This window comes from Odontesthes bonariensis, chromosome 12, assembly GCF_027942865.1.
Source record: "Odontesthes bonariensis isolate fOdoBon6 chromosome 12, fOdoBon6.hap1, whole genome shotgun sequence".
In the NCBI taxonomy this organism is placed as follows: domain Eukaryota; kingdom Metazoa; phylum Chordata; class Actinopteri; order Atheriniformes; family Atherinopsidae; genus Odontesthes; species Odontesthes bonariensis.
Window position 1 is genome coordinate 38,003,896 of NC_134517.1, and position 23,547 is coordinate 38,027,442.

At 46.9% G+C, this 23,547-nt stretch overlaps 1 protein-coding gene across 1 annotated transcript in view; it reads left to right on the forward strand.

Annotated features, from left to right (window-relative positions):
* Positions 1-23,547, forward strand: part of abcb6b (ATP binding cassette subfamily B member 6 (LAN blood group) b) — a 95,821-nt gene that overhangs the window by 12,170 nt on the left and 60,104 nt on the right. The window contains exons 7-14 of the mRNA XM_075478603.1: positions 3,359-3,468; positions 4,583-4,648; positions 4,747-4,872; positions 6,579-6,655; positions 6,898-6,961; positions 18,580-18,665; positions 19,915-19,972; positions 22,057-22,161. Of these exons, the coding sequence (XP_075334718.1) occupies positions 3,359-3,468; positions 4,583-4,648; positions 4,747-4,872; positions 6,579-6,655; positions 6,898-6,961; positions 18,580-18,665; positions 19,915-19,972; positions 22,057-22,161 (692 nt within the window). The remainder of the gene's footprint in view (positions 1-3,358; positions 3,469-4,582; positions 4,649-4,746; positions 4,873-6,578; positions 6,656-6,897; positions 6,962-18,579; positions 18,666-19,914; positions 19,973-22,056; positions 22,162-23,547) is intronic.

Consider the following 23,547-nt stretch of genomic DNA (forward strand, 5'->3'; position numbering starts at 1 on the left):
ACAATTCAAAGTGCTTCACATAAAATGAAAGCATTGCAGCAGGGAGTGGAAGAAGCATTAAAATACATAAAAGAATATAAAGAGAAGCAAATAAAATCATTTAAATGAATTTAAAAACCAGCAACAGTCCAGATAAGTTCAAAGATAGCGTGCAGATTTCATGCATAGACACATGAGAACAGAAATGTTTTAACCTGGATTTAAAAATGTCTCCATTTGGTGAAAGTTTAATCTCCACTGGCAGTTTAAATAAAGAGAAGAATAACGGTGCGTTCACACCGGAATCGTTCGCGCGACGTGATTACATACAAAGGCAATGCAAAGACGCAGATTCGAGCCGGCGGCGTGATGAGGCGAATGCCGCCGCGCGAGTGAAAAGATGCGAATCCGCGCGAGTTATGAAAATCCAACTTTAGGGAAATATTTGCGTCAGACAGCCTATCAGCGTTGAGATTCTGGACTACGTCATGCGTCCCGGGATCCCGCCTATTCCAGGAAAAATTGATAGTCGCTGTCTGTGGGCTCCCGGTGCTCTACGACACCACTTCACCCTCCTACCGGGATAGGAACCAGAAGGAGCTGGTACAGACACAGGTATATTTATTTTGGTGCTCATATTAAAGAATATTTGCCCTGCAGTAATGTGTGGGTGGCTCTTAAAAGAGCCGTTTTGGGGGTGCACTACACGGTGTCTTGCCATGGGACCGCTCCCTCAGCAGAGAAGAAGGATGTGAAGGTCTCCCTCACCCTGATGGCCTCTCTTCCCGAGTTGTTGGCAGCAAGTCTTCCCAGACCTGGCAGTGGCTCCACTTCACCAGCTGGGATGCTCCTCACTGCAGCTGTCTGGGTTGTACTCCTCATGAAGTTGTGGAGAACACAGGTCGCCTTCACACACTTCTCTGCAACTTCAGGTTGGACCTCGATGGCACGCCTGTACATCCTCCACTGTGAGGAAAGGACGCCAAAGGCACACTCCACAACCAGCCGAGCTCTGGACAGACGCTAATTGAACCCCCGTCGCTCTTTTGGAAGCGCACGTCCAGGGAAGGGCCTGGTGAGGTTTTTCCGGAGTGGAAACGCCTCATCACCGGCGAACACGTGTGGCTGTGGTCCGCGGTGCTCAGCTCCTGGTAGTGGCAGGTCAGCAGGCAGTTGGAGAGTGCCAGACTGAAGCGCTCGACCAAAAGCTGAGTTGGCCAGAATCCCTCCGTCGCTGCTCCTCCCATAGCCCCCGACATCAACCACCCGAAAGCAATACCGGGCATCTACAACTGCCAAGAGAACCAGAGAGAATGTTCCCTTGTAGTTGTCGAAGTGGGATCCGCTGTTTGCAGGGGCTTTCAGCACAACGTGCTTCCCATCCAGCGCTCCACAGCAGAGAGGAAAATTCCACCGCTCCTCAAAACTCCCTGCGATGGACCTCCACTCGTCCGTGGTGGGCACAGCCATGAACTCCTCCACAAGGCAGTCCCAAAAGGCACTGACCACATCGCTGACAACAGAGGAGACGGTGGAGACCCCGACCCTGAAGCTGTTGGCGATGGTCCGGAAGGAGTCCCCAGTAGCTAGATATCTGCAGCACAGAAAATAATTCATTTAGCTGTTAAAAACTATAGCAGTGGGTTTATTGACATGACTGCCTTTTTAATTGATTTATCTGCCACTCACCGGAAACAGATGGACAGGCGCAGCTGAAATGGAGCGCCTGTAGTTGGTGTCCTGCCGAGAGATCACGGCACCGATCCTCTCCAGCAGGTCATCAAACTGGGGCCTGCTGAGCCTGAAATACCGCTGGAAGTTTCAGACGAATCTCGGACTGCCACAGCAGGTACAAGGATGCGATGGTACTTATGTCAGCCACGGGTGATGAGAGAATGAAATGGAGGGAATGGCGCCAAATAGCCCCTCGTTTTTTATTCGCACGAATGAGGCGAATAAATTTAATTACACCCGCGGCAGTAACGCGGTGTGAACGCACCGTAAGTAAAAACAAACAAATAAAAACAATAAAAGAACAGTGAAAGCAACAAAATAAATAAGATAAAAGTGCCATCATGCTACTGGGTATTAAAGCCATCCTAAATAAGCAGGTTTTTAGCCCAGATGTGAAGAGGCCCGGGTCAGAAATAAGACGCAGCTGGACGGGGGGCTTATTCCAGAGCCTGGGGGCAGCTTTGGGAAAAGGCTCGCTCACCCCAGGGTTTGTATTCTGACCTGGGCACTTCCAGCAGAAACTGATCTGCTGACCTCAGAGCTCTACCAGGACTGTTAAAAGCTCAGATAAATACGACGGGGCGAGGCCGCTAAGAGCTTTAAAAACACACATTAAGAGTTTAAAATCAGTTCTCTAAAGGACAGGAAGCCGATGGAGGGAGTTAAGAACAGGAGTGATGTGCACACGTCTGTTGGTGTTGGTTAAAGACGGGCAGCAGCGTTCTGCACCAGCTGAAGGCGGCTGAGAGAAGACTGGGAGACGCCCACATAAAGAGCATTAAAACAGTCTGACCTTCAACTTATCAGGGCATGGACGGCTTTCTCAAGGTCATGACGACTTAAAAACATTTTAACTTTGGAGACGCAGCTGGAAAAAACTAGTCCTGACAACATTTGTTTGTCCGACCTCAGATCAAAGGTCAAAGGTCACTCCCAGATAAGTAAGAGTTGGACTTTTTTTTTTTTTTTAAATGTGTTTAAATTTTTCAATAAGCAGACATACAAAAGACAAGACTAGACAGAGTAATAAAACAACAACAACAACAAGAAGCTGGGAACAACAACAGAAAAATCAAAAACCCAAACGGAAGGATCAGATCCAGATAGATGTGACAGCAACAAGCAACAAGCGTGGGAGAATATTCATTTTCAAAAGTGAGATTGGGCCCAGCCATGATATTGGAAGATTATGCCATCTCTCCATATCTTGTTTAATCTTATCAAATAGTGGGCTAAAGTTAGCTTGAAACAATTGATTGAATTTAGGTGTGATACATATTCCCAAATATATGAAACCAGCAGCGGACCACTTGAATGGGAAGGGATTGGGATTATCTGGTGGGAGCTGTAAATTACCCAGAGGCATTGCCTCTAGATTTGGAAAAATTAACTTTGTAACCAGAAAGAACAGCAAACCGGTCAATAATCTGGATAAGACGAGGGCCTGATACAGAGGGTTTAGCATGAACAGCAGCACGTCGTCCGCATAAAATGTGATTTTATGTGATTTTTAACCTACGTTCAATCCAGCCATTAAAGGCTCGATCGCCAATACAACAGAAGTGGCGACAAGGGGCAGAGTTGGACTTTGAGTGATGGTTCAGAGCTTTGAGCAGAGATGAAGCAGCTTGTTTCCTGTCTGCAGCCTGCACCGTCCTCATCACAGAGTGGAGAACAAAGTACCGCAGAGAGATGAACACCCAGGACAACAACGCAAAGTCCAGAGCCGTCGACTCACTCCTCAACTTTGAGACGGTAAATAACAGCGCCGGCTTTCTTCCTTATGAAAGTCTGTCGCTCAGAGGCTTTTATTTTGTAAAAGTCTGTCTCTCACAGGCTTTTATTTTGTAAAAGTCTGTTTCTCACAGGCTTTTATTATTGTAAATGTCTGTTGCTCACAGGCTTTTATTTTGTAAAAGTCTGTTTCTCACAGGCTTTTATTTTGTAAAAGTCTGTTTCTCACAGGCTTTTATTGTTGTAAATGTCTGTCGCTCACAGGCTTTTATTGTTGTAAAAGTCTGTCGCTCACAGGCTTTTATTTTGTAAAGGTCTGTTGCTCACAGGCTTTTATTGTTGTAAAAGTCTCTCTCACAGGCTTTTATTTTGTAAAGGTCTGCTGCTCACAGGCTTTTATTGTTGTAAAAGTTTCTCTCACAGGCTTTTATTGCTGTAAAAGTCTGCTGCTCACAGGCTTTTATTGTTGTAAAGGTCTGCTGCTCACAGGCTTTTATTGTTGTAAAAGTTTCTCTCACAGGCTTTTATTGCTGTAAAAGTCTGCTGCTCACAGGCTTTTATTATTGTAAAAGTCTCTCTCACAGGCTTTTATTATGTAAAAGTCTGTTTCTCACAGGCTTTTATTGTTGTAAAAGTCTGTCGCTCACAGGCTTTTATTTTGTAAAAGTCTGTCGCTCACAGGCTTTTATTGTTGTAAAAGTCTGTCGCTCACAGGCTTTTATTGTTGTAAAAGTCTGTCGCTCACAGGCTTTTATTTTGTAAAGGTCTGTTGCTCACAGGCTTTTATTATTGTAAAAGTCTCTCTCACAGGCTTTTATTATGTAAAAGTCTGTTTCTCACAGGCTTTTATTGTTGTAAAAGTCTGTCGCTCACAGGCTTTTATTTTGTAAAAGTCTGTCGCTCACAGGCTTTTATTGTTGTAAAAGTCTGCTGCTCACAGGCTTTTATTGTTGTAAAAGTCTGCTGCTCACAGGCTTTTATTGTTGTAAAAGTCTGCTGCTCACAGGCTTTTATTTTGTAAGTCTGTAGCTCACAGGCTTTATAAAGACTCCTCTGCAGAGACCACCGAACCTTCGGGGTGATTTTCCTGCTCACGTTTGTCATGTTGTCACATTAAACTTCATCATTCCACCAGGTGAAATACTTCAACGCTGAAGGCTATGAGGTCCGCTGCTTTGAAGAGGCCATTCTGAGGTATCAGGTGAGGTGAAGGATAAAGAATAAATGTGTTTGTGGTGCAGCTTCAGGTGGAACTGAAAACCCTCAGGTGTGAAAGGTTTGCTGCCTGTGTTTGTGCAGCGCTGTGAGTGGAAGAGCTCAGCGTCTCTGGCTCTGCTGAATCAAGCCCAGAACATCATCATCGGATCGGGGCTGCTGGCCGGCTCGCTGCTCTGCGCCTACCTGGTGTCCCTGGGACAGTTCCAGGTATGGAGCAGCTAACCTGAACCTGAACCTGAACCTGAACCTGAACCTGAACCTGTGATTGTTAACTAGGGAAGGGAACTGATAAGATTTTTACGATTCCAATTCCATTTTCGATTCTGCTTAACGATTCGGTTCTTTGTCGGTTCCCTTATCGATTCTCATTTGGAGAAAAAGGACAACAAACCGGTCGATTAGCATCAACTTTGTTTAGTTTAGAAGTAACACGAGTCATGACCTCACAAACCCAACAACGGTGAGGTCCACATTGGTCTATCCTGGCCTGGGTAATTGAACTCTTCCTGCTCTGGTGAAAGGAGAAGCTGGAGGTAGAGGTGAACTGGGGGTAGTACCACCAGCCTCTGGCTCTGAGCCAGTCAGGCTCTGTCTCTCATGATTTCATCTAAATGTAATGCCTGAGAAGGCATTCATTTAACCTTAACCGTTACTAACAGCAGCTTTTACAATCAGGCAAATGCTGCTAACATGATAGGCAGTGTTTGTTAGTTAGTGACCTGCAGTGTTAGCCGAGGACATGCTAACGTTGCTAACGTTGCTAACGTTGCTGGGTTCAGATTCACCAACGTTAGTCCGGAGCGGATCGAAAACGCGACATTCATTCATAGTTATTGCATGTTGGTAGTATTTCCTCCCTTTGGTGAAATATTCACTTTGCAAGTTGCCCTGTTGTCGTCTTTTTTAGGGATGTGGAACCAAACTTTCCAGCGTTTGTACCGCTTGGGCGCCATGTTTACTGTTGGCTGCTGGCTGCGCTGGACTCGCCACGCAACGCTGCGTGGTGACGTCATTCGCGCCAACTGGAATCGATAAGGGAATCGTTTGCAAAATCTCCAAAACGAGTCCAAGGAACTGAAACACTGGGAACCGGTTCTCAACAAGAACCGGTTTTCGATTCCCATCCCTAATGTTAACCTTTCTTATTTCGATGCAGAGCTGTTACTGCGTGTTGATCAGAATCTAAATAACATTCTGGAAACATTTCATTTCCTCTGTGTCTTTGATCAATGTGCCAGTACGATAAAAACCTTTGGAAACAATTACAAATGTTTTAATGGATAGAGAGATAGATGGATATCAAATCAAAATCACATCAAATTGATTTATAGCACATTTCATGTACAAACAGTTCAAAGTGCTACACATAAAATAAAAGCATTGCAGCAGGGAGTGGAAGAAGCATTAAAATACATAAAAGAATATAAAGAGAAACAAATAAAATAATTAAAATAATTAAAAACCAGCAACAGTCCAGATAAGTTCAAAGATATCGTGCAGATTTCATGCATAGACACATGAGAACAGAAATGTCTTTAACCTGGATTTAAAAATTGTGTTGCAACAGAGTACAGAAAAACAAGCAAATAGAATAAAAATAGAGAGTAAACATCAGCTATAAACAAATCTACAGTATGAAGAGTAGGGTAAATAATAAGAATAAGAATAATTAACATCAGTAAACTAAATAAATAACAAACAGATTTGTACATTTAACAATAAAGGTAAAAATAAATAAATACATTTACCTGAGCAGACATATGAATAAGAAGTAAATAGATGAACTGCAGGAGTTAGCAGGAGCTGCCTGAGGGGCTCAAACTTTGACTCCCTGCAGGCACTAACTGGACAGTCGGGACTGTCCTGAGGCCGAACGGCTCCTTTATAAAACTGCACATCCTTCCGTCCCACAGGTCGGAGATTACGTTCTGTTTGGAACCTACATCATCCAGCTGTACACTCCTCTGAACTGGTTCGGCACCTACTACAGGTGAGACGTAAAGAGCCGGTTGCTGAGCTCAAAGTGAAATCCACGCGTTTCAGGGCTGTTAGTCTTTCAAAGATATCAACTTTCACCCCTTTGAAAGCCCAAAGCCTCAACACCGCGGATCCTTTCAGGGCAGCAGCCGCAACTCCGGTCACATGTTCAGTCACATGATGCATTCTTCTAACAGCTGGAACGCGCTGGTGTCACTAAACGTGCTGAAAGTTGTGCACGGTGTGTGTCTGCAGGCTGATTCAGAGTGCGTTCGTGGACATGGAGAACATGCTGTCGCTGCTGGCAGAGCACAGAGAGGTGAGTCAGCTGCTAACATCTGGCAGAGAGGTGAGTCAGCTGCTAACATCTGGCAGAGGTGAGTCAGCTGCTAACATCTGGCAGAGAGGTGAGTCAGCTGCTAACATCTGGCAGAGAGGTGAGTCAGCTGCTAACATCTGGCAGAGAGGTGAGTCAGCTGCTAACATCTGGCAGAGAGGTGAGTCAGCTGCTAACATCTGGCAGAGAGGTGAGTCAGCTGCTAACATCTGGCAGAGAGGTGAGTCAGCTGCTAACATCTGGCAGAGAGGTGAGTCAGCTGCTAACATCTGGCAGAGGTGAGTCATCTGCTAACATCTGGCAGAGGTGAGTCAGCTGCTAACATCTGGATCCAGGTTTGTCCCATAGTTCTCCTGACACTGCTGCTACTGAATAGTAGATACAGAAAAAAGTTTTATTTGTTTTATATGTTTTATTATTTTTTATAAGTTTTATTTGTTTTATATGTTTTATTATTTTTTATAAGTTTTATTTGTTTTACATGTTTTATTATTTTTTATAAGTTTTATTTGTTTTATTATTTTTTATAAGTTTTATTTGTTTTATTATTTTTTATAAGTTTTATTTGTTTTATTATTTTTTATAAGTTTTATTTGTTTTATTATTTTTTATTTGTTTTATTTTAATGCACTTTATGTGGGCTCTCCCAGTCTTCTCTCAGCCGCCCTCAGCTGGTGCAGAACGCTGCTGCCCGTCTTTAACCAACACCAACAGACGGGAGCAGGTCGTTTAGGCCCCCTGCAGTCGTTTAGGCCCCCTGCAGTCGTTTAGGCCCCCCTGCAGTCGTTTAGGCCCCCCTGCAGTCGTTTAGGCCCCCCTGCAGTCGTTTAGGTCAACATAGGAGTAGTTTAGGCCAGGCTACCTGAGCAGCTGAAATCTTTATTATTGTACATTCATTATTATTTGAAGTGGGCGTTTTATTTTGAAGACGGTTTGTGCAGTTCCTCTTCCTTTCTTCACGTTCACCACTCGACATGTTTACACCGGTGCGGCAGTCACTGACGATGTAAGTTATGTTCATACTGATGTGAAATGAATGTGTACATGTTACTTACCTTTCTGATAGTGTTTTCTTGCTCCTGGTGTGTATTTGCACTCTTTAAAATGTCCGTTAGCATGATCGCGATTTAGCATTGTTAAGCTAACCGAATTTGTATTATACAGCATTGTCCAATGAATGTGGCAATGCGGATGATTATTTCCACAATTTTATGAATTTATAAATCACCATTTATTAAATAAAAAAAACGTTTCCACACTAAAGTTGGTTATTAAATAATTGTAACCGAGGGTCTTGTTCTTATTATATTGAGGTATATAAAAGAACCACAGGTAGCGTTCTCACATTCGCTGGCTTGAACGGCAGCAGCACTTTATTCACACACCTTGAGTTACAGGTTAACACCGGAACCACTTCCTGTCTTGTGTACAAAATAAAAGCTCTTCACATTAATACCGGATGTTACAAACATGCTCAAACATCCCTCTATCCAGGGCTCAGAAAAATAGCTTACATACCTACGGCCCCTCAAAAAGAAACGTCCTCGTTTCAACAAAAAACTGTAAAGACCACATTAGCTTTATCCATACACTTAAAGTACTGCAATGAAAACAAACACAACGCAGTCCCGACACAATGCAACCTGACTAGTGCAGTCACAGTAAAGCACGGCCCACCACATTATCATGCACACCAGCAGAAGCTGATACACCACAGCGTTTGGACATGCAAAACCACACACAAAGACAAAGTATCATTACAGCACATTTAACCTGGCAAAACAGAGCATTTGCTGACTGTCTTAACATTCCCTCTCTTAACTGCAACAGCATGACTTAATGAACAAAGATAATCTAACTGTATGAGACATAATCCCTAAAATGAGCAGGTTGTCTCAGGAGCCTTCCTGACCGGGAAACTTTATGTTGTGCGTCCCCTGAGTCAGGGTGTTGACCCACATCCAAACCCACTGTAGCAAGTGACTCTTGTGGCTCTCCATTGAACTCAGGCAACGTAGTGGAAAGAGCAGAAGGCCTCGGCAGCGTGTAAGGTTTCAGTCTGTTATAGTGTACTACCTTCCCACTCCCCGTACAGCTGGAAGGATCCCCAATGCGATAGGTGAGTCCTCGCTCCCCCTGTGTGTCTAACACTGCCATGACCCTGTAAGGGCCCTTCCAATGAGGAGCCAGTTTCAATCGATCCTCTGTAGGATCATGCAGCCAAACAAAATCCCCCACAGTGTATGGCCGATGACGAGCCACGCCATCATGGTAAAGTTTTTGTCTCTCATGAGCATCTGCAGAACCCAGCCTGGCTCCACCAAAAGCAGCATCCAATCTGCCCATGAGTGATGTCACAAAGTCATCATAGCCACAAGAAGAGTAGGAGTTGGCCCTCTGAGACAACAATAAAACATCCACAGGAATACGGGCCTCACGTCCATGTGTCAGAAAATATGGGGAGTAATTGGTGCAGGCATGAACAGATGTAGGCAAAAGCCACATGCTTAACATATCCATGCCACTCCCCTCCATAAGTCTGCAATAACTTGGCCAGCTGGTCTATCAGTGTTCTGTTAAAGCGTTCCACCATCCCATCTGACTTCGGATTATAGGGAGTGGTGCGTGTTTTTTTTATTCCCAAAAGCTCACAGAGTCTTTGAACAATCTCAGCTTCAAACTGCCGACCCTGATCACTGTGAACAGTCTCTGGAACTCCATGCACAAGAACATAGTCCTCAAATAGGCAACCTGCAACCGATTGGGCTGTTTGGTTGGGAAGAGCATATAAATTCACAAATTTGGTGAAGTAGTCTTCCACCACCAACACGTATCTGTTTCCGTTTGATGTCACAGGCAGCTCAAGAATGTCAGCAGCCACTCTTTGAAATGGTCGTGTGGCTGGGGACCCACCCATAGGTGCCCGATGTCTTGGCACGGGTGCTCTGCGGGTCTGACAAGGCACACATAAGTCACACCACAGCTTGATGTCTGTAAACATAGAGGGCCAGTAACACACCTGCCTTGCTTGCTCAAACACTTTTTCCGCCGAGAAATGTGCAGATACCGGGCCCCCGTGCAGGTGCTGCAGCACATCTGAGGGAACGAGGCACCACCACCTGACACAGAGCATCTCCAGTGAGAGATGAGCTCACCTTTCGACAAAGCAGTCCATTTACTACTGAAAGGCGGGGATATTCGGTCCATAATTTGCGAAGCCACCGAGAGCTGCCTCTCATCCTCGCCCCAGGTGGACGAGATCCATCCCCCTCAATCCAGTTCATGACTGGCTTTGTATCCAAGTCAGCCTGTTGAAGCTCCCTCATCCCCTGTTCTTCACTTGACAGAGCCTGAAGGAATGAGAGCACATCCGCCTCATTATCTGTCTCCGTAGGCTGACCATCTGGGTTGAGATCCGAGCCTAGCCGATTCACTATCTCCGGTGCTGGAGTAACTGCCTGTGACACAGTCTTTTCCTTCTCCGAGCTGATGACATTCACTTGAATCGCAGCATCCAAGAGGGTGACCATGGACACACAGGATTCTGGTTGTTGAGGCCTCCGTGAAAGCGCGTCTGCATTTGTGTGTCGTTGTCCATCCTTATATTTAATGACCCAGTTGTAAGGATCTAGCTCCAGGACCCACCGGGCTCTTCTTCCAGTGGGATCTTTGTCGAGAGCCATGTTGCGGAGGCCTAAAAGGGGCTTGTGATCAGTGATGATGGTAAAAGCTGCTGATCCAATGTAGTGTCTAAACTGACGTACAGCCCACACTATAGCCCACAGTTCCCTGTCAAATGTGGACCAGCGCCTTTCGGTGGGGACAAGTGACTGACTGGCATATGCAACCACTCTTTGCAGCCCTTCCTTGTCCTGCGCCAGCACAGCTCCCACCGATTCCTGGGAGGCATCTGTATACACTCTAAAGGGGCTGTTAAAGTCAGGCATTATGACAACAGGAGCAGTTGACAACACTGATTTCAAATACTCAAAAGCTTCATTACATTCAGGTGTCCAGTCAAATGAAATGTCTTTACAAGTCAGCCGGTGCAGCGGGGCCGCACGCCGGGCAAAGTCCTTCACAAAGCGTCTATAATAAGAGCACAGGCCCACAAATGCTCTTACCTCTGTTGGATTTTGGGGTGCGGGCCAGGTTTTCACTTTCTCTGTATTCCTGGGGTCCGGCTGTAGTCCATGACTGGAAACCACATGGCCCAGAAACACCACATGATTACGTGCCAGATGGCACTTTGCAGGATTCAGTCTGAGTCCTGCTGTCTTAATCCGGGAAAACACTTTGCGTAGCCTGGAAAGGTGCTCTTCAAATGTGGGACTGAATATCAACACATCATCCAGGTAGACCATGCACACTTGCCAGGGCAGGCCCCTAAGCACCAGTTCCATCATGCGCCGAAATGTTGCAGGCATTGCACGCCACTGGTAGAGGCCCCTGCCTGTAGTGAAGGCAGTCTTCTCTCTGTCGTCCTCGGCAACTTCCACTTGCCAATATCCGTTAGAAAAGTCCAATGTGCTAAACCAGACAGCACCTGCCAGCGCATCCAAGGTGTCATCAACTCTCGGGAGTGGATACGAGTCTTTAACTGTCACACTGTTCAGACGTCGATAGTCCACACAGAACCTCCACTCACCATTCTTTTTCTTGACCAAGACGACAGGCGAGGCCCAGGGGCTGCAGCTCTCCTCAATCATCCCCTGTGTTAACAGGGCATCCACATGGCGGTCAATCTCCCCCCTCTTCTCTGGTGAAGTGCGGTAGGCGCGCTGACGGACAGGAGGATGATCCCCTGTCTATACGATGTTGGATGAGGGTGCATTTCCCTGCTGGCCCCTTTGTGTTGTTAAAGATGTCTGTGTGTTCCCTCAGCAGTGCAATCAGCTGTTCTTTTTGCTGTTCGTTAAGTGGAGAATCGTCGAGAGACACAGAGGGTACATCACCGACTGCAATGGCAGAGCAGAGTTGAGCTGAAGGTTCCTGCACTGAGTAAAACTCACCAAGATGCATGCCTTCTCTCAGTGGAATGTCCTGGTCTGTAGGATTGAGCAGACGAGCGGTTGTGGCCCCCTCTTTTATCGAGGTCACTGTGTGAGCCACCACACACTCACTGCCTCTTGGAAGATTGGGCGCCAGATAACCCATAAAGTCTGCTAGTGGATCAGATAGCCCAGCTGGCGTCAGGCTAACAGGCACCATCATCTCACTGAGGGGTGGTAGTGTGACTGCCGTTGTGATGGAAACATCGCAGCATTCTGGAATAAAATCCTTGGTCCTTAACAGTGGGACAGCTGTGTCTCTCAACTGCAGTCGACCTTGTTTAAAGTCCAAAAGGGCATGATTTGCTCTCAAAAAGTCCAGTCCCAACAGTGCTTTTTGTGTAGAACCTCTCATCACATAAAACACATGCTGCCAGAATTTGTTGCCCAGATGAAGGGTGGCAGTGATAGTGCCCAATGTGTCGAGCATCTGACCGTTCACAGCACGTGCATCACTCAGCTCAGCATTCAGAGGTCGTGTGCGTAGAGCAGGAACAGCCATGCGAAAATCAGAGCTGATAAATGATTCTGTCGATCCTGAGTCCACCAATATATTTATCTCCATACCTTCCAGGCTGCCCCTCACATAAGAAGTGCATCTGGGCTTCATAGTGTCTTGAATTTGAACAGTATCTGGTAGAAGGGCGCATATTTCTCTTTCTTGGGGGCCCTTGCGTTCTTCAGCTGACGTTTGGGCCACAACACCAGCTATATCTCGTTTCCCGACTGGTGAGCAGGGCTCTCCCGCCTTGGAGAAAGAAAGCGCACTCCCGTCCGCCGCCGTGTCTCTCCAGCAAAGGTGTTCCTGGCAGGGCTGGGGCTCCGCCAACGTGGAGAGTGGGCCTGCTGCTCAGAGGATGTCCCATCTCTCTCTCTGTGGCTCTCCTCGCCACGTCTGTCCGACCAACCACGATCAGGCGAACGACCTCTCCAGCCCACTGGCGCTCGGCGTGACTGGCAGCCCAGCTCCCCACAGGTACACTGGCACTGACCTCCATGTGGTGGAGAATGTCTTTTCCATCCATCAGTGGGGTGATTTGACTTCAGCCGGTTGTTGTCCTCCACCATACGTCTCATGTCCGTTCTCAACTCTCTTATGTCCTCAGTAAGTCTGTCCACAGCACGATACAGCCCGCCGCCATCAGATACAGACTGCACCATTGCTGCTGCACTTCCACCAACCAGAGGTGGGTGGGACTGGCTGTTAACATAGTCCAATTTTAAAGTCTCTCGAGCCATCTCACACCGTCCTGCAATCACCAAAGCCTCGTCCAAGTCAGTAGCCCCTTGCTCATGACACTTAGCCCTTAGAGCCGGGTCAAGCCCCGCGAGGAACCGTCTGAACTTTTCTTCTTTGTGAGCTATTCCCCCGTAACCAGGGAAAGCATCCTGAACCAGCTTACTAATCTCTGTTGCATACACTTCCAGACTCTCACCTGGGGCACGGGGACGAGCAGAGAGATTTGCTCTAAAACAGTCCAGGAAATGTCTCTGTCCAAAGGCTTCTTGTAGCTTCTCCTTCACAGCCGCATAGTCAGCCTGCACTGCTGCCGGTAAGCTATCCCACAGAAGAGATGCTGCCTTGGATAGTCGTGTTGGCAGAATCCTTGCAAGTTCATATTCATAATCCAGCCTGGAGCCTCCAACCAGAGCTCTCACACCAACCTCATACTGTCTTGCCCAGCCTGAGAAACTCTGCTTTTCTTCGCCGGTGAAAGGCGGTGGGAGGTCGATCTTTACATTGCCGACGAAAGAAAGCTCTCCCATTCGTCCCTTATGATCCAGGGGATCAGCATCATGCAGCCACATTGTGCCTCACCGTCCTTTTAACTTTATTTACTGTCTATCGACAAGACGATGGCTGATGTCCTTCACGCGGATCCCGCGGTAACTGTACAGCGAAAAGAAAAAAAAAAACACGCCACGCGGGATTAGCAGTGGCTAGCCTTTGCTACCTAACTATCACTCTCTGATTTGTACCTCACAAACTTTGTTTTTCGGGATGGACGTCCAGTAAACGGACATCCCACCGCTGCCACCAATGTAACCGAGGGTCTTCTTATTATTATATTGAGGTATATAAAAGAACCACAGGTAGCGTTCTCACATTCGCTGGCTTGAACGGCAGCAGCACTTTATTCACACACCTTGAGTTACAGGTTAACACCGGAACCACTTCCTGTCTTGTGTACAAAATAAAAGCTCTTCACATTAATACCGGATGTTACAAACATGCTCAACATCCCTCTATCCAGGGCTCATAAAAATAGCTTACATAATTTACCATAGATATGTAGGCTACCCAGACAGACCAGTAGAGCTGACTTATATCTTATAACAACGAATGTACAGTAATAAAGAGTTCAGCTGCTCAGGTAGCCTGGCCTAAACGACTGCAGGGGGCCTAAACGACCTGTATCCCAACAGACGTGTGCACATCACTCCTGTTCTTAACTCCCTCCATCGGCTTCCTGTCCTTTATAGAACTGATTTTAAACTCTTAATGTGTGTTTTTAAAGCTCTTAGCGGCCTCGCCCCGTCGTATTTATCTGAGCTTTTAACAGTCCTGGCAGAGCTCTGAGGTCAGCAGATCAGTTTCTGCTGGAAGTGCCCAGGTCAGAATACAAACCCTGGGGTGAGCGAGCCTTTTCCCAAAGCTGCCCCCAGGCTCTGGAATAAGCCCCCCGTCCAGCTGCGTCTTATTTCTGACCTGGGCCTCTTCACATCTGGGCTAAAAACCTGCTTATTTAGGATGGCTTTAATACCCAGTAGCATGATGACACTTTTATCTTATTTTATCTTATTCGAGTTTGTTACTTTCACTGTTCTTTTATTGTTTTTATTTGTTTTTACTTCTTCTTCTCTTTATTTATTACCTGCTGTAAAGCACTTTGGCACACCGTAAGGATCGTCTGTAAAGGGCTGTATATGGAAGTTTTTCTGTGCCATCAGTTTGAATACAAATTTCTAATATTGAATTTTTACAGCATCAAAATCAGACTTTGAATTTGAAAAACCAACTGTGTAAAAAAAAAAAAAATCTTTTTCTAAAAACAAAAATCAGTGTAAAAAAATTGAACTTAAAAAAATTCAGTGGAAAAAGAACCAGACTCAACATCCGGGTAAACAGGGAGAAGCAATAGATCCGTCTCAATTCATCCAACGGCAGCAAATCAAGTTACGCTCCATTGGAAAGATCAGCTCAATAGATATTAGTAATATCTATTACTCAATTTTACTAACACAAATGGCAAATAAAGTAAACTCACTCCCCGAAGCAGCATCACGTGTTGGTGGACATGGCTGATCCGTCCAATGGAGTGGAACCTGATTGGCTGCTGTTGGATAAATTGGTTTTAAACCAATTTTTAAATAAAGTACATTTACATTTATTCTCTGGGAAACCCAAACTGGAGGTTTTGAACCTGCTGGTGGCTTTTAAGTCGTGTGGGGATGGTGCTCGTGCTGTTTTAAGGGCTCACAATGGAAGAAAAACCTGAGTTTTCAGATGTAATTCAGTTCCAGGAAAGACTGGACAGAGTTGAGCTAAAGATTAAATGGCGCTGTTACTAGTTAGTAAAAATAACTTTGGATAAAGTAAAGTTTAGGCTTAAGTTTGGATGAATATGAATTTTTGAGACACTTGTTCTAATTCTTAAATCCAGTTGAATCATATTTGAGTTTGATATTTAATCCTAAAACAACATTTTATTCGGCCACAGAGCTGCAGGATAAATAAGCTACTCCGTTCTCATGCTCAGCAGAAGCAGGGCCGACGGCAGGTGTCGTTGTTGTATAGAAATAGAAATGAAATACACAGATTAGAGGTCAGCGCTGCTCTGCTTCCTGCTCAGAACGAGGTTCACACAGTCAGATGTCGGCGGATTAGCAGGTCAACAAGTCTCTGTGTGGGACTCTGTGTATATTTGTGCTGAACACCACGACCCCGTCTGCCTGTACGTCTGTGTGTGCTTCTGTTTGTGTTTTGGTGGGAAAAGGCGTCCTCCGGCTGCCTCACTGAAGGCTCCTACATTCACAGGCCCTTGATATGGTAAACAGCCACATGAATGTGGACAAAAGCCCCCAAGCACCTTAAAAACACAGCGGGCCTTTTCTGCGGCTTGGGAAGCTGCAGGCGAGGGGAGTCGCTCGCTGTTGGAGGAGGGTGAAGAGAGACGGGGTGCGGAGCTGGTGAAATGTCAAGCTGCTATCAATCTGAAGGGGGAAGATGGAAGAGAAGAGGAAGGAATGTTCCAAGAGAGGAGAGGGAACATGTACGAGAGGAGGAAAAGTGAGGAGGGAATGATAGACGATCAGAGTCCTGAAATTTCCCTCCCGCAGTCCCAAACAAGCTCTCTGAGTTCATTAAGTAGATGTAAAGTGCTTTATAAATAAAATATATTATTATTAATATTATTATTATAGCTGCTGATTTATAAAAGCATCCAAAGCACCAAAGTCCACAGTCAGAATATGGAATAACACATGCTGCATGCTCCAAAACGCTGCACTGGGACGTCTTTCATTGATTTAAATGACGTGGATCCGACTGTACGCTGATGATACTGTCACTTATTCACATGGCTGCAAACCCTTCCCAGCTGATTTATTATATTCCGTATAACAACGATGTGACTTGTACAAGTGTTTTCATTTCAAAGCAGACGGATAAAATGATGTCAGGCACAACATTTTAAGTTGTGGTTGAGTTTAAGCAGTCGCCTGACTCTGCCGATCGAGTCTCTGACTGGATGCACGTTAAGGACAAAACAAGGATCAAAGAGCAGAAACAAACAGGGAGGAAGAGTTTAACATGTCAAAAACAATCCAAATGAATAAAGGACAGCATCGCATGAACGCCAATCTCTAACAATCGGTTTTAAGACGTCACTGATTCTCAGAGTCTTATTTCCTCGGGCGGGTCGCTCCAAAGTCGAGGGGTTCTGAGGTTCTGATGGCAAAGGCTCGGTCACCTCCAGATTTTAGTCTCGACTTTGGAGGTGCCAGGAAGGCCCCGCCCATTGGACCTTTAAAAGTTATCCGTAAAATCTTAAAATAATTCCAAAAAACCGTCAGAAAAGCAGTCGGACTGGGCTGGTGTGTTCTGGACCAGTTGGAAGCAGCAGAGGGATTTTGGGCTGATACCAGAGAGGAGTGGGACATAATAACTGAAACTCTGGGGGGGGGGGGTTATTTTGGAGATTGTTCTGAATTAAAGAAAGCAGGATTGGACAACTTCTTTATGTGTGGGTGGCAGATGAAGTCTGAATCAAAGTTGACACCCAGCTTTCTGACTTTAAGGGGAAATAATTCCTGTTTCAGTCTGACTGAACATGGTCGGATCGATGGGTCGGATTATCTCCCCTGATGTAGGGCTGTCGCGATAACCGCAAAATGCAATCACCGCGGTGCTGAGAGGACCTCTGCGGTGCGTGTCCAGGCCACCGCCCACCGCACGCCCCCTTGCACGCGCAGAACAACTCGAGAAACTAAAACGAGTTTTTAAGACTGCACAGTAGATACAAAGCGACTGACAGAACTGATACTTTTTAAAGCCAGCACAGTAATAATGATGCATTGTATATTCCCCTCAAGGCAGGAGAAACACATTAACACAGCGAGGTGCCGCGTTTCTGTCGCCATCTTTGCATATAGGCACCGCACACGCACACGCACACGCACACACGTCTGCATGCTAGTCGTTGTGGTCTCATTCTCCCTCAGCAGCTGATATTACAAGAATACTCAGTGTCGTAGCAATAGAAGTTAAAATAAAATGCAGTGGCCTACCTTTATCTCGGCTTTACTCCTCTGCCTAGTCCAGACACTTTATGGCTTCGAATCTTCCCTTATTATCCATGTTTAACGTTGTAAATGCGACCGTCTAATATCAACAATAAACTAGCTTCCGCAGAACCACAGCTTGGTGTGCACATTTGCTGTTGGGAAATACCTGATCATTTCAACAAAACTGTGTGAAACTATTAAATAAAAAAAAAAATTAAAAAAAAGTTTAAAAAATGTGCCGGGGTTGGTTGGACGGCGGCAGTCTGTTAAAAAAAACTGTATCCCGGACACGTGAGCTCAACTGCTGCGCTGATCTGCTTCGTTTTTCTCCGTCATTACTAAAAGAAACGTGCGCAGGTCTGCAACAATGTTGATATTTGCCATGTGGCACTGGCAACAGAACTGGGGCATGCGCTGCTTGATCTCCGCTATGTTGGTCTGTGAGCGAGTAAATGACAGGCAAAGCAAAGTGAAATGTCAGAATCGCTGGGGAAAAAAGATGGATTATGCGCTCGATTTTCATCTAACATTGTCGTGGAAAGTAGCCTAATGAACAAAAATGCGATATCACCGCGCTGTTGAGCGGCTATGAGTCACCGCGGTGGGAATTCCCTCACCGCGACAGCCCTACCCTGATGTAACCTGAATATGACCAAAGTGGGCATTTACCAGTTGTTCTGCTCCTGTTTTGGATGATTCCAGCATGATGTGGTTTCCCCTCCTGGGTAACTAAATCTCCCGGTTTCCTCCTCTTCATCACAGGTGGAAGATGCTGAAGACGCGCAGGACTTGCAGCTCACAGCAGGCCAGGTGGAGTTTGACGGAGTCTGTTTCAGCTACGTTCCCGGGTGTGTAGCCAAGAAAAGATCTCTGTGTGTGAACGCGCATTCTTCATGAAGACCAGCTTGTTTTACTGCTAAAAGTCTGTTGTGGCTAGGGATGGGAACTGATGAGATTCTTACGATTCCAATTCCATTTTCGATTCTGCTTAACGATTCGGTTCTTTGTCGGTTCCCTTATCGATTCTCATTTGGAGAAAAAGGACAACAAACCGGTCGATTAGCATCAACTTTGTTTAGTTTAGAAGTAACACGAGTCATGACCTCACAAACCCAACAGCGGTGAGGTCCACATTGGTCTATCCTGGCCTGGGTAATTTAACTCTTCCTGCTCTGGTGAATGGAGAAGCTGGAGGTAGAGGTGAACTGGGGGTAGTACCACCAGCCTCTGGCTCTGAGCCAGTCAGGCTCTGTCTCTCATGATTTCATCTAAATGTAATGCCTGAGAAGGCATTCATTTAACCTTAACCGTTACTAACAGCAGCTTTTACAATCAGGCAAATGGCGCTAACATGATAGGCAGTGATTGTTTGTTAGTTAGTGACCTGCAGGGTTAGCCGAGGACATGCTAACGTTGCTAACGTTGCTGGGTTCAGATTCACCAACGTTAGTCCGGAGCGGATCGAAAACGCGACATTCATTCATAGTTATTGCTTGTTGGTAGCATTTCCTCCCTTTGGTGAAATATTCACTTTGCAAGTTGCCCTGTTGTCGTCTTTTTTAGGGATGTGGAACCAAACTTTGGAGCGTTTGTACCGCTTGGGCGCCATGTTTACTGTTGGCTGCTGGCTGCGCTGGACTCGCCACGCAACGCTGCGTGGTGACGTCATTCGCGCCCACTGGAATCGATAAGGGAATCGTTTGCAAAATCGCCAAAACGATTCCAAGGAACTGAAGCACTGGGAACCGGTTCTCGATTCCCATCCCTAGTTGTGGTTGTTCAGATTTTGAGGCAGACGGATGCTTTAATCTGACTGGTTTGTGCAGAACATTTATTCTACGTGTTCCAGCTCCACCTGCAGCGTATCTGCTCTCCATCACACGGAGGATATATAAATATTTCTGCTGCTTTAGCAGGAAGCACACATGCAGAGGGCAGGAGGTCCAGAGTGGATTTATGTTGCAGAAGAATGAACATTAGTCACTTCCCGCTGATCCTCTTTGACCCAAACTATTTTCCGCCCATGTTCTGCTGCCTGATCTCATGTCTGTCTGTGTTGAGCTGGGACTGAATGAACTTCATTCTGATCCTGTGCAGCACTGAGGTTCTCCGGGATGTGACGTTCACGGTGAAGGCGGGACAGACTGTTGCTTTGGTAAGTTTTCCTCTGAGCACCACATCTTGCCTCCCTGCTGTCCGTAAAGTCCGATATCCGATGGGCCTCCATCACAAATAACTTCTCATATTGACAGATTTTGTTTTAATTAGGGCTGGGCGAGTTAACTCGTTATTATTGTGTATATTGTATATTTTATCGGGCATTAATATAGTTTAAAAAAAAATGTATTTAAATTTTTTAAATTTATTTTATAATTGTAAAAGTCTGTCGCTCACAGGCTTTTATTTTGTAAAAGTCTGTCGCTCACAGGCTTTTATTTTGTAAAAGTCTGTTGCTCACAGGCTTTTATTTTGTAAAAGTCTGTTGCTCAGAGGCTTTTATTTTGTAAAAGTCTGTTGCTCACAGGCTTTTATTTTGTAAAAGTCTGTTGCTCAGAGGCTTTTATTTTGTAAAAGTCTGTCGCTCACAGGCTTTTATTTTGTAAAAGTCTGTTGCTCACAGGCTTTTATTTTGTAAAAGTCTGTTGCTCAGAGGCTTTTATTTTGTAAAAGTCTGTCGCTCACAGGCTTTTATTTTGTAAAAGTCTGTTGCTCAGTGGCTTTTATTTTGTAAAAGCCTGTTGCTCACAGGCTTTTATTTTGTAAAAGTCTGTTGCTCAGTGGCTTTTATTTTGTAAAAGTCTGTTGCTCAGAGGCTTTTATTTTGTAAAAGTCTGTCGCTCACAGGCTTTTATTTTGTAAAAGTCTGTCGCTCACAGGCTTTTATTTTGTAAAAGTCTGTTGCTCAGTGGCTTTTATTTTGTAAAAGTCTGTCGCTCACAGGCTTTTATTTTGTAAAAGCCTGTTGCTCACAGGCTTTTATTTTGTAAAAGTCTGTTGCTCAGTGGCTTTTATTTTGTAAAAGTCTGTTGCTCAGAGGCTTTTATTTTGTAAAAGTCTGTCGCTCACAGGCTTTTATTTTGTAAAAGTCTGTCGCTCACAGGCTTTTATTTTGTAAAAGTCTGTTGCTCAGTGGCTTTTATTTTGTAAAAGTCTGTCGCTCACAGGCTTTTATTTTGTAAAAGTCTGTCGCTATACACTACTTTTGGATTCATTTTGGGATTCTGCGTACAAGTGCGATTAATCGTGATTAATCAGGGAAATCATGTGATTAATTAGATTAAACATTTTAATCGTTGCCCAGCCCTGGTTTTAATTTCTCCATTTTTTACCATTCTCATTATTAAAATCTCCGTGTTTGCACTTTGTTTATCCATTTAAATCTATGCAGATTGTATTTTTGATGCGGTTTAACATCAGTGAAGGAGCAGTTAAAAAACATTTCCACCTCGGAGCCTCCCTTGTGTTAACCAACTTGGTCTGATTTGTTAGTTTCCTCCTAACTGAGGCGGTGGTGAGCTGCAGGAAAGCAGGAGAGGAGAGGCAGGGATCCCTTACAGATGCAAAACTCCTGATCCTGGATCTTTGGGCACTTTGTTCCCAGCAGCCTGTCACAGAGACACATCATTTGTTCCCATTTCTTTAGCTGCATCTGTGAAAAACAGCTTCATAGTTTCAACTTTTTTGTACATTTACGTTTAAAACTGCTTTCAGTTACCAAAAGAGTCAAATTAATATAAGAAATTCAGTTTTAAAAACAATCCTAATCCCAAAATAATGAATGTTATCACGTCTAAAAGTAGAAAAGTAGGAAAAAAAACAGACAATAATAAGAATTATATGTTATTCAACATCAAGAAAAAGTAAATAAGATTCAATTTAAAGCTTAAAAAAGGAATATAAGATATAATCTAATGACTAATAATGGAACAGTTAATATAAATGAAATGATTAAAGTGTTTTATGCCACCAGAAATGAATAAGCTAGAAGCTCTTTGTGGGTTTTAGGCTGGAATTAAGATTTGTTCCCATTTCTTTAGCTGCATGTGTGAAAAACAGCAAAGATAACACAGTCTGACAGACAGAAAACAGGATTTCTGCAGCAACAAGGTGATTCCCAAAGAGCTGTTAGCTGAAAACTTGGCATATCTCAGCATGGTGTGCAGTGTGTCCTTAAAACATTTGGAGGATTGATATTCACCAGCAGAACTGTTGCCACTAAGTGAAAGTTGGTGTTTGCAGGTCGGTCCGTCCGGATCGGGGAAAAGCTCCGTCCTGCGTCTGCTGTTCAGATTCTACGATCCTCAGAGCGGCTGCATCCGCGTGGACGGGCAGGACATCACCAAGGTAACCACCGGGTGCTGCGGCCTGCTGCTGCTGCCTGCTGCTGCGGCCTGCGGCTGCTGCTGCTGCTGCTGCTGCTGCTGCTGCTGCTGCTGCTGCGGCCTGCTGCTGCGGCCTGCTGCTGCTGCTGCTGCTGCTGCCTGCTGCTGCTGCCTGCTGCTGCTGCGGCCTGCTGCTGCGGCCTGCTGCTGCTGCTGCTGCTGCTGCCTGCTGCTGCTGCCTGCTGCTGCTGCGGCCTGCTGCTGCGGCCTGCTGCTGCTGCCTGCTGCTGCTGCTGCCTGCTGCTGCTGCGGCCTGCTGCTGCTGCCTGCTGCTGCGGCCTGCGGCTGCTGCTGCCTGCTGCTGCGGCCTGCGGCTGCTGCTGCGTGCTGCGGCCGGCTGCTGCTGCCTGCTGCTGCTGCGGCCTGCTGCTGCGGCCTGCTGCTGCTGCCTGCTGCTGCTGCTGCCTGCTGCTGCTGCGGCCTGCTGCTGCTGCCTGCTGCTGCGGCCTGCGGCTGCTGCTGCCTGTTGCTGCTGCGGCCTGCTGCTGCTGGGGCCTGCTGCTGCTGCGGCCTGCTGCTGCGGCCTGCTGCTGCGGCCTGCTGCTGCGGCCTGCTGCTGCGGCCGGCTGCTGCTGCCTGCTGCTGCTGCGGCCTGCTGCTGCGGCCTGCGGCTGCTGCTGCCTGCTGCTGCGTGCTGCGGCCGGCTGCTGCTGCTGCTGCGGCCTGCTGCTGCTGCGGCCTGCTGCTGCGGCCTGCTGCGGCTGCGGCCTGCTGCGGCTGCGGCCTGCTGCGGCTGCGGCCTGCTGCTGCTGCGGCCTGCTGCTGCGGCCTGCTGCGGCCTGCTGCGGCTGCGGCCTGCTGCTGCGGCCTGCTGCGGCTGCGGCCTGCGGCCTGCTGCTGCTGCGGCCTGCTGCTGCGGCCTGCTGCTGCGGCCTGCGGCTGCGGCCTGCTGCTGCTGCGGCCTGCTGCTGCGGCCTGCTGCTGCGGCCTGCTGCTGCTGCGGCCTGCTGCTGCTGCGGCCTGCTGCTGCTGCGGCCTGCTGCTGCGGCCTGCGGCTGCGGCCTGCTGCTGCTGCGGCCTGCTGCTGCGGCCTGCTGCGGCTGCGGCCTGCTGCTGCGGCCTGCGGCTGCGGCCTGCTGCTGCGGCCTGCGGCTGCGGCCTGCTGCGGCTGCGGCCTGCTGCGGCTGCGGCCTGCTGCTGCTGCGGCCTGCTGCGGCTGCGGCCTGCTGCTGCTGCGGCCTGCTGCGGCTGCGGCCTGCGGCTGCGGCCTGCTGCGGCTGCGGCCTGCTGCTGCTGCGGCCTGCTGCGGCTGCGGCCTGCTGCGGCTGCGGCCTGCTGCGGCCTGCTGCTGCGGCCTGCTGCTGCGGCCTGCGGCTGCGGCCTGCTGCTGGTGCGGCCTGCGGCTGCG